Raw genomic sequence first — 10861 nt, 5'->3', positions numbered from 1 at the left:
TTGCCTCAAGGAAGCAGACTACAGATTTTGACTAAAATGCAAGTTCTCAGGAAATCAAGGGGATTAGAAAGTGGATGCACTGAATATTTACTTACTTTGTGGATCTTCTTCTTCTTTTTTTTTGAGTTTGTCTTTCTTTACCAGAGTATAAAGCAGAAAACAGACACTTGCTTTTTCATTTATTTATATTTGTATAGAGAGTACTTAAAATAAAACCCACCAGATGACAGTCTTATCATTCTGCATTTATTTATTGTCTGGCTAACTTACAAAGACACAGATGTCTAGGGTAGGTCCTACCCCACCATATAAACTACCCTGATGACATAGGTACCAAAATGTGCATGTTTATATAATGCAGTGGTATGAAAAACACTTTCTTTCTTTACAGCCCCTGACTATAAATAGGGAAAAATTAATTTCATGCCAGAAAATTTTGGGCACTTTAACAGTCATCACATTTCTGCTACTAAAATAACAAAATTGGTATTACAAGTTAAACTATAAAGGCCTAACAGTTCTTACAAATATGCAAATAATCTGCTACTTAGACATAAAAAGTCAATTTCTTGCAAATCACCAAGTAAGGCACCACTGGATTAAACATTTTTCTTGGTTTTTACTAAATAAAATGCATATTGAAATAAATACTGAACACTGAATTTTAATACTGTAATACATTTCATTATAAAATATGTGAATATTAAGATACTGTATTGCATCTTGAATACATTTATCTGGAAATTTTATGGGGAAAAAACATATGTAAGCTCTGGTTTCAGGGAAGTAACTATTAATTTTTGTGATCTGCCATAGTTGACGATTTTAGCATAGAACCTCATTCAAACTTTGGGATGTGATTAGGTTTCTAACTTTCAAAGAAAGGGTGTACATGTATTAATGGAGTATTCACTTAAAAAATACATTTTAAAACATCTCTATCCTGGATGAATAGCAACTTTGAGCTGTGACCCTGCTTCAAACTTAGGATGGTATCTGCAAAATTGGGATATATAAGGAAATTGGCCATACTTACTACACTTTACAAAATTCAGACCCATTTTCTTTGGGTCAGACTTTTCTCTGCCATATTTGCTAGGAAGGCCCAACTCCATCTTTTCTGAAGTGGGTCATTAGGCTTTATCATAGGGATTTTTACCAACTATTGATATCTGATCAAAGAATTCAAAATAAGATGCTGCTGCTATATTACCAAAATATTAGAGATTAAAAACTTTTTTTGAAAATACTTTGCCAAGCTTGTTACACCTTTATGTTTCTTGATTTTCTTTGGGTAAAGGCCCTCAAGTGAACGTATGAAAGACAAATTAATGGTGGTGGGCGGGGAACCCAAAGTCTCTAATGTACTTAATAAGCCCAGGACTTTGGCAAGGAAAGTTATAAAAATACAACAGATTCAAATGGGCAACTTCATAAGTTATTAGACATCCCATTATTAGAACTCTAAGTTCTTTTGCTTTTATATAAATGAAACATTTATTCTATAAATAGGAATGCTTCTTTCAAATTTTTCTTTGGATTGATTTCTTGTTAGCATCTCCCAGTAATACATGAACAATTCACTGAAACCATAATACAAAGTTTAGGTAGATATACATATACATATATAGCTGTGAACTTTAAAAAAATAAGTAATGGTAAATTTTAAACATAATTAACCATATAAAACATCTAAATGGAAATCTTTTTTTCCAAGTGTATAGCTAGATTTAAAAGTCCCAGTAAAGTTTTGTAAACAAAACCATACAAAAAGGGCAAGGCTGGCTCATCCCTATGGTCCTCTGGGGGAGCTTTATTTGCATAGATCCAAGGCAAATGATTCTCCCAGAAAGATTCAAAACAAGTTCCCTCCAATATCCTGCAGCAGTCTCTTTCTCTCAACCCCATAATCACCAGATTTAGATTTTTAGAGTTTTGTCCATCAACTCAAAACTGTTCCCTTCTTCCACATTTCTGATTTGCTACCTTTCCCTGACTTTCCCCACAACTATGGAGCCTATGAGCCTCCTGCCCTAAGGAGCACGCTGAGCTGGAGAGGAATGAAGCCACTTCCCATGCATAAGGCAGGAGGCCAACCGACAGATGAGCTCAAGGCAGCTGCTTCTAAGCCCCAGAGCCCCAACTGGCTTTCAGTTTCTCTCCAATGGCTTTATTCCACATGACTGTAAACCCTATTATATCAATTTCTGACCTTGGTACTGTGAAGCAACATCTGCATACAGATTTCCAGGGAAGAGGGAAATAAGGGAGAAAAATCTAAGGAAAGCTGTTTGCCAAACAAGGTGTTGGGTCCTAACTTTATTTTAAGTTACCTCTTGAATTGCTAAAGCTCATCTTGCTTTTTTGTTTTTTAAACAAGAGGTTTTTGCACTAGCCTCTATCTTCTGGACCTGTGCTGTCCAACATGGAAGCCACCAACCATGTGTGGCTATTGAGCATTTGCAATGTGACAAGTCTGAATGGAGATGTGTTCTAAGTGTAAAATACATACCAGATTTTGAAGACTTAGTACCAAAAAAAGAATATAAAATATCTCATTAAAATTGTTATATTGATTGCAGGTTGAAATGATATTTTGGATGTCGGTTAAATAAAATATATTAAAGTTAATTTCACCTATTTTCCTTTTTAATGTGGCTACTAGAAATTGTAAAATTGTATATGTGGCTCACACTATATTTCTATTGGACAGCTCTGTCCAAGACGGCCAAAGATTGGACAGCCTGTAACTGCAAACATTTCATATAAGCAACTTGCTTAGGTGGTCTGTGGTTCATGGAAACAGGAGGCCAAACATGCAAAAAAGGCATGGAAGCAAACAGCTCTCAGGGACCTTAATATCGTGATCTGTAGCAAAAAAGCAGTGAATGTTTGAATTTCATGGGTTGAAAGCTGGGACACAATTCATCGCTGCCTACTTGCCACAAAAGCCTATACTGATCCCCAAAGCAGCCAACAGGCTATAGCTGAAGCAAGCAATAGCTTTAAGAATATACACAATATAAAAAGCGAGGTGCATTTCTTTACTGCATACACACCCTGCACACATGCATTCCCACATCACCTCCCTTCTTCCCTATTGCCATCATGAAGGGGACAAGGGAAGACAAGAGAAGGAGGGTGTGCGACTTGGACAGCAACAGCAGAAGGAGCTCTTGGGCTTGGGTGGAGAAGAGCAGGCAAGGATCACCTCGGGATAGGAGGAAGGGGTGGGGCACCCCTTTCTCTTCGGTTGGATCCACCTTGATGAAAAAATAGACAAAATATAAATTTTGGTTAGAAAGCTTATGTTCTCACTGTAAAACTTAAGAATGGTTGCAAAAGAACCCACTACACGCCCCCCGCCATGATCAAGGCTGTAAATAACTTGCACATGTGCATGAGAGATGAGGGGAAGAAGCAAGTAAGGATCTGAACAAATTTTACTAGAGAAGGATGACCTACCACTGGCTACCAAGTACTTGTGCGAACTTAAAGTTTTTAAAAAGTCACTTTTTTTCTCTTCACATAGTATGTGTGATTATACATTACATATAATATATATATTATAGATTGAGAAAATACGGATGAGAAAAACAAAACAAAAATTCACCAATGCTTTTACCACCCAGAGATAACCAATAACATTATATGTATATTTTCCATATATAAACAGTTCCCTTTTTCCTTCCAAAAACAGGATCATATACAGTCCATTTGAACATTTTTCAAAGTCATTACTCTTTACAAATATAATTGTTAATGACACATTGCATTCTATTATATAAGTATACTGTAGTTTATTTATCTAATCATTCCCCTTTTTTTGGGCATTTAGATATCTTCTAATTTCTAAACAATGCTTTTTTGATAGCAGCCATCCTAATAGGTGTAAAGTGGTAGTTTTATTTGTAGTTTTATTTGTGTTTTCCTAATGATTAGTGATGTTGATCATCTTTTTATGTGCTTATTGGCAAGCTGTATATCTTATTTCAAGAAATATCTGTGCAGGTATTCAACCATTTTAAAAATTGGGTTGTTTTGTTGTTGTTGAATTGTAGGAATTCTTTATGTATTCCAGATATTAACCTTTTATCAGATATATGATTTGCAAATATTTTATCCCATTTCATGGGTTTTCTCTTCACTCTATTGATAGTGTTCTTTTAAAAACTATGCATATTCATGGGCTGTCAGCATGCCATAACTAGGTTTAAAATCCATTCACAATTAAAAAATTCATTTGTCCCATGCACATTTTGTTTTGAGGATCTAACAGGTGTTAGGCATGAAACCAGGTGCTCAGATGCTGTGAGTAGGTCTACCAGGGACTTGAGTCAATGGAGTAGGTCTGCTAAGGCCACAGTTCTGATACTCAGGTGGACTGGCATTGATGGATTCCTCAGCAGGCCACCACTTCCCTGACAGCAACCAAAGTAGCCCACTTAGGGATTCCTGAGTTAGAACAAATCTCTGAGCAAGGGGAGGAGTTAGAGGAAAACAGTGGCAGTCCATTACCTTGCCTCTTCCTGTTTTTATCCCAACCAAGTCTTTTCTTGGGCAGGGACCTGAGGAAAGACTCATCTGTATGTAAATCAGCTATCTGTCATGGAGACTTGACTGTCAATTGACACACCACAAATGTTGAGCAAAACAAGGGCTGGCCTTGTGCAAAGCTGCAATTAGGAGGCACTGTTCAGGGCTGTCTGGGTGCCCTACCAGGTAGTGGGCCTGGAGGCTGAGGCAGGTACAGGAGCAGGATAAAACCACTCCATAGTACTTTTTTTGTGTTAGAGAGATGATCCATTATCATTATAAAATATTAAACATGCCCAATGCTAGAAATATTTTTTTAAAGCTACAAAAACATTTTTGGAGGGCTGTGGAAATTAATTTACCGATCTAAGAAATATTTTTAAATGCTGCTGTATTTCAAGCTCTGTGCCACTTTCAGAAGATGCAGTAGTGAGCAGGGCCTAGTTCCAGTTCTCAAGCTGTGGACAGTCATAAAGACAGGAAGTTGGGGGGAAGGAATGTGTTCAGCTATTAAATTAAAAATCTAGAGGGGCTGGGGAGGATGGCTCTGTTATTGACGTAAATATACAAATAGCACAGAGTGGGGTGGGGGAAGAGAACTCGAGGATGCTGTTCCCACGTGAAGACTTTTTCACCAAAAATTTCAACCACCAACTCTTGTATGATAATTTTATTACAGTTATACCTCTTTTATTAGGCATCATCTAGAATGCAGTATTCCACATAAATAAGTTTTTCTAGGAATTAAACTTGTCCTTTCAAGCAGCAATATTCTATTTACTTCTGGCATTTTTTTCAGGGAAATTTTTCTAAAATATTTTCTAATTCTTTGAATTCTTCAACAGAAGCACAAAGCACAATTTGTCTTGTTCTTAATAACCCAACAGAAACAACTGTATTGTCCAGTGCTGTGATACCTAGCAGAGCTCTGTGTTCCTAGCTCCTCCTTTAACCCAAGACTGCCACCTATCTCTTCTCCCCGAAGTCAGTGATTTTGCTTCTAACCAACCTTGACTTCAGCTGATATTAATCTGCTCTAAGGCTGGGAACCAACCAAGCAAAAATTAAGAACTGTGTGTTAAGAAAGAGTCATTAGGCTCAGAGTACATGAAGTAACTCTGCTGGGCAATGAGGACAAGACTAGGATCATGTGACAGTTCTTTGACATGCTCAAACACTTTTTCTCCACTCATTTCTGGCTTGGGAGTTTGGTCTGAAGCTAAGGCTGTTCCAAGATGGGGCCTCATCAGTGATATATGTATATTTCATGCTAATTCTTCCTTAGTTCTATACATTTATTGTTGTGAAATATCAGTTTTTCTATTTCCTCTTCTTGTTCACGTATTTCTTTTCAGTAGGGGAAAACTGATTCACTTCTTTATGGTAGCATTACATCTATAAGGAAAAAAACAATCTAAATGTCCAATAATGGTAAACTAAATTATTATATGCTGACTTGATGGAATTCTGTAGAATAAAAACCATGTGATAAAATAGGGAAGTGTTTACTCAGCAATGTTATATAAATCTCATCAGCAAAACCCATACTCTATAATTATTAAACTATATAAATTAATCAGAATTAGATGGATAAAAATTAGAAGACAACCTAGTAAAATGAAAATATCTGTTATGTTATGTAGAGAGATTATGGGTATACTTAAAATTTTCATGTAATGGTCTGTAAAGTTATGATTATATTTAAACGATCAAGGCAGTTACAGTGAGTTTTTGTTATAATTAGACATTCTGCCAGTCTCAAAACTAGTAGGAATAGAAGATGGCTCTAATTGTGCCATCTTAGGAAGATCAAAATGGGGAAAGATTGTCCAAACAAGCAAAATAATAAAATTTAACCTACTAGCAAACTAAAGGTATTTTGAGCTTGTAATGACACATTAAAATAATCATTTCTCATATGCATTCTGGATGTCTCCATTTTCCTCAATGAGTGTAGAAAGGGAGTTTACTAGAATTTATATGGTTCCAAATCCAGGAGTGATTTCTCTGAAATCGCCCCACTCCAGGCAAGAGACCTGGATTTCCTATACAACCCTCAGTTGTGTATAACCCAGGCTACTCAAGTATGAAGGCATCCAATTGCCCTTGTAGAAATACTCACTCCGGCTTTCATTTCTTGCCAATTTACTGGGATAACTTTTGGTTGTTGGTACATATGGCTCTGGAGGTGGCAAATCAGAAATCGGATGGAAGAAGAATCTGCTTTCCCACTCATCTGAGGGAGAGAAACAAACAATATCTTCAGTAACAGACAATCTTCTCTGAAGACTTATGTAACGAAAGGCACAGAATGAAATACAGAGAGAATGGCAGAGATCGCTTCTGGTTTTATGTCTATAAGTTTAGAGAAAAGCCGGAAGTGCTACAAATGTCACTGATTAGCACAGCGATAAAATATAGTGGTCTGCATATCAAACCAAAGACAGATCCAGGTGACTTTAACTAGAGTGACTAGGACCCAGCCAGTCCCTCTCAGGAGCTGGGGACTAAGGTTTGGGATGCCTTTCTTAATTATTCCTTCATCAGTGGAAGGAATAACTAGGACCCTCTGATAACAATGGCAGAGATAAGCTGCTCAATATCTGCAGGCCATTGGGCCTCTTACCCACCATGAACTGTTCAGAAAGGTAGGTATAAGGTTAGCTACAAAAATGGTTCTTTTCAGAATTCTGGAACCTCTGGAAAGTTAACCAAAATGAGACTCAAACAAGGAACAGAGAAAAATGATCTGCCTTTTTGGGGAGTGGAGGAAGGGGGATTACTATTTTTCATTTGAAATCATGGTGGGCCCTAGAGTGCTTAGATTAGTGCTGTGCAGTATGGTAACAATGAGGGTCACACAAACACGAAATGTTAATGCAAACATACAAACAGACACAAACACACCTGCCATTCAACTGCTGCCCTACTATAGCTTGTACATTTCCAAGGAGCCGGGACCACACCTCACCTTCACATGAAGAGTCTTGGAAGCCGTTTCTAATTGATGTCGATGGTGGAGGTGGGGGAGGCACCCCAGTGCCAGGCCTGTCGGGAGGAAGAGGAGGCCGGGGCCCACTTCTGGGACTGTCTGTTCCACTCCTGGATGGCAACTGAGGGGTGGCAGGCAGGGCCCGAGATGTGCTGCCATTTCTGTTCATTGGAGGAGGTGGTGGGAGAGGGCCTTGAGCAAAAGAAAAATGACATTTAGTGCTATACCTTACACTGTACATTACTATCATCATGGTCATCAACATGCAATTATTGAGTGCCTGCTGGATACATGCCCTTTTACTAGGGAATGTGGAGAAATGGTGGAGAGTTCCTAGGAGGTTTAGCCAAGAAATGATTAGGCGCATATAAGCACAGAAATGCACAAATGTACACACATACGTGGAACAAGTGCACATTGATAGCTAAATGGCTGTTTGGCTTTGAGTTGAGATTGGAGGTGATGCAGTTGACAATGGTAATCATTTGTTTATATTGACAACTGTATACTTTAAAAAACATTTAAAATTCCTTTTAAATAGCTGTTGAACTAATTACTGTGACATGTTACTTATTAAGTAAATGCTGTTTTAAAAATAAGATAGTTATGAACTTATTTTAGGTCTCCAGAGGGACTAAGTTCTTTAAATGCATAGTATTATCGCTAATTATACAAGCATGTTTCTGTGATGCATATGATCTGTTTCCAGGCAGAAGCGGGATCAGGAAACCAAACATCAGTTATCCCGAGAACAGTAAGAGCTCCTTCTTGGTTCTTCCTCTCTGGGGAGTCAGATTAACAGAGGGAGTGACAATCAGCTAATCAATGTGCATGGCTGTAAATGCTGGTGCAGTATCCTGACCCTGTGCAGGCTGGTTGTCCTGTGGAACTTGATTTCCTGTCTACGAAAGAACACCTTTCTCACTGCACTGTTGCCAGAAATACTTAGTCAAAAAGCAAATAAAAAGTATTATATAGTATTTGAAACCATGTTTTAAAAATGCAGTGGTGGGCTTCCCTGGTGGCGCAGTGGTTGAGAGTCCGCCTGCCGATGCGGGAGACACGGGTTCGTGCCCCGGTCCGGGAGGATCTCACGTGTCGCGGAGCGGCTGGGCCCGTGAGCCATGGCCGCTGAGCCTGCGGGTCCGGGGCCTGTGTTCCGCAACGGGAGAGGCCACAACAGTGAGAAGCCCACATACCACAAAAAAAAAAAAAAAAAAAATGCAGTGGTGTGGTATAATCAGAAAATTTTAAGTTCTTAGTAAATAATTCAAAGTAAATTCTTTTTGATAGTACAAAGGAACATATCTTGCTTTTCCCATCCTCCAAATGCAGAGGCTGTTTGGGTCATGAGTAAATTTTTAAAAAGAAAAAAAGAACTTGAGCATCTCTCATGCAAATCAAAATGGCCTTAGTAATTATTCCTGACCTTCAGTGGTGTGTTCCACTAGCAACATGCTGACATCTTTATGTAAACACAATGTCTTATGGTGCTATAAATATAAATATGTCTTGTTAATTACAGATTCAGAATCCAACTAGAGGACCTTAAAGTGAATGACCCACCCATCAAAGATATTCCTGTCTGGAAGTCTTGGCTCAGATCTCTGATGGAGGTGGGAGGCATGCCCAGCCCTGGTTCGTCTCTCAAGGAGTCTTCAGTGCCTAATCTGGTAGGGTTTATTCATTGCCCCATCTACTTCTCACTGCTGGAGTCCTAGTTAGTATGAGTAGATTTACTGGGGGGAGAAGTGGCTCACACGCTGTGGGCTTAATGGCAGTGGTAGTACCACCACATAACTGTCACTGAATGCAAACTAGACTTCCAATACTATGGGGCCTGGTACTACGTAACCTGACCAACTTGATCTCTCTCTCTTTTAAAGTAACTGTTCATGTTCCTTACTCTCCAACCTTCCAGCCCTCTGCTCCAAACCTAGGCAAGCATAACAGAAAACAGATTTCTATTTCCTGTTGGCAGTATAATAATGAAAACGATCATTTGTTGAATGCTACTACATGGGGGGAAATAAGATAACCACTATACACACTGGTCTCATTTAATTCTTACAACAGCCCCGAGGAGCATCAGGACAGCAGGTGAGGCCTCAGAGGTGTTGGAAGGTTAAAGAGCCCAAATCAGTACACTAATGAGTGGAAGAATAGGATTTGACTCCATTCTGTCAAATTCTAAAACACTCCCCTAACAATGAAGCCAAGCCACCTCTCAAAATATAGATGGCCCTTGATGACTTCTCATAGGTTCCTTATGGAAATGTAAATTGGTGGGAATTTTCTAGAGGCTAATTTGGCAATACCTATGAAATCCATAGTTTCCTGTGTACATCCATTGTCCTAGGAATTCCATTCCTAGGAATTCATCCAAAAGAAATACACAGAGATGTGCACAAATATTTAGCTACAAGAATGTATCCCTGCATTATCTGCAATAGCAAAACTCTAGAAATGGCCTGTATGACCACGTGACTAATAAATAAGCCAAGGTACTTTTGTGGGATTTAATATTATGCAGCCATTGAAAGTCAGGTTGTAAAAGAAGAGTTAATCATGTCAGAAAATAATGAGCTAAATTAAATAAAAAGAAAATTAGCAAACAATATATGTAGTATGATACTAATTTTGCAAACATGTATATATATGCATTTAAAAAAGACTGAAAGGGTATATAAACAATGTTATATCTGGATGATGGTGGTGGCAGAATTATAGATGATTTTTATTTTCATTATACTTTTATGTATTTTGTACAATAAACAGGTATGACTTAATGTAATTGAAAGAAACAACAAATATATATCACTGCCTATCCTATTTGGGGGAATATTTAATCTGTTGATTAAATCATTTGGTAGAACCAAGCAAACAGCTCCTCAGCCATTTTGTGGGAAAATCCATACCTGTTGGATAAGAAGAAAATGATGCATTTCATTCATCTGACTACTTGTTCTTATTTGTTCATTGAAGCATACTTAATGAGATGCCACAATGTCTAGACTGAATAGACTACCAACTTTTTATATTTGTAGCTGACTCTCTCCGGCAAAGTGGTTTGAAGGAGTGGTTTTCACTTTGCTACACATTACAGTCACCGGGGAGCTTCCAAATATCCTGATGCCCAGTTTGTAACCCAGACCAATGAAACCAGAAATCCTGGGGTAGGAACCTAGGCATGGTGGTTTTTAAAGCTCCCAGGTGATCCCAGTATGTGGTCAAGTTTGAGGACTATTTTAAAAAAGTGTTTATTAGGTTCCTGAGGTCAGGGGGTCAAAGGTCAGTTAGCTTCTCACAGAGCAAAAAATGCCCCATTTCCAG

At 38.2% G+C, this 10861-nt stretch overlaps 1 protein-coding gene across 2 annotated transcripts in view; it reads right to left on the bottom strand.

Moving 5' to 3' along the window:
• Nucleotides 1-243: 243 nt before the first annotated feature.
• Nucleotides 244-10861, bottom strand: part of WIPF1 (WAS/WASL interacting protein family member 1) — a 114465-nt gene continuing 103847 nt past the window's right edge. For both annotated transcript variants that reach the window (XM_082658982.1, XM_082658983.1), the window contains exons 6-9: nt 7508-7720; nt 6659-6772; nt 3212-3263; nt 244-2868 (exon numbers count right to left, since the gene is read on the bottom strand). In XM_082658982.1, coding sequence (XP_082515108.1) covers nt 2856-2868; nt 3212-3263; nt 6659-6772; nt 7508-7720 — 392 coding nt within the window. In that variant the 3' untranslated portion in view covers nt 244-2855. The remainder of the gene's footprint in view (nt 2869-3211; nt 3264-6658; nt 6773-7507; nt 7721-10861) is intronic.

The sequence above is a fragment of the Grampus griseus genome, assembly GCF_964374135.1.
Source record: "Grampus griseus genome assembly, chromosome: 7".
NCBI classification, from domain to species: Eukaryota; Metazoa; Chordata; class Mammalia; order Artiodactyla; family Delphinidae; genus Grampus; species Grampus griseus.
This window is presented reverse-complemented; position numbering and strand designations above follow the sequence as displayed.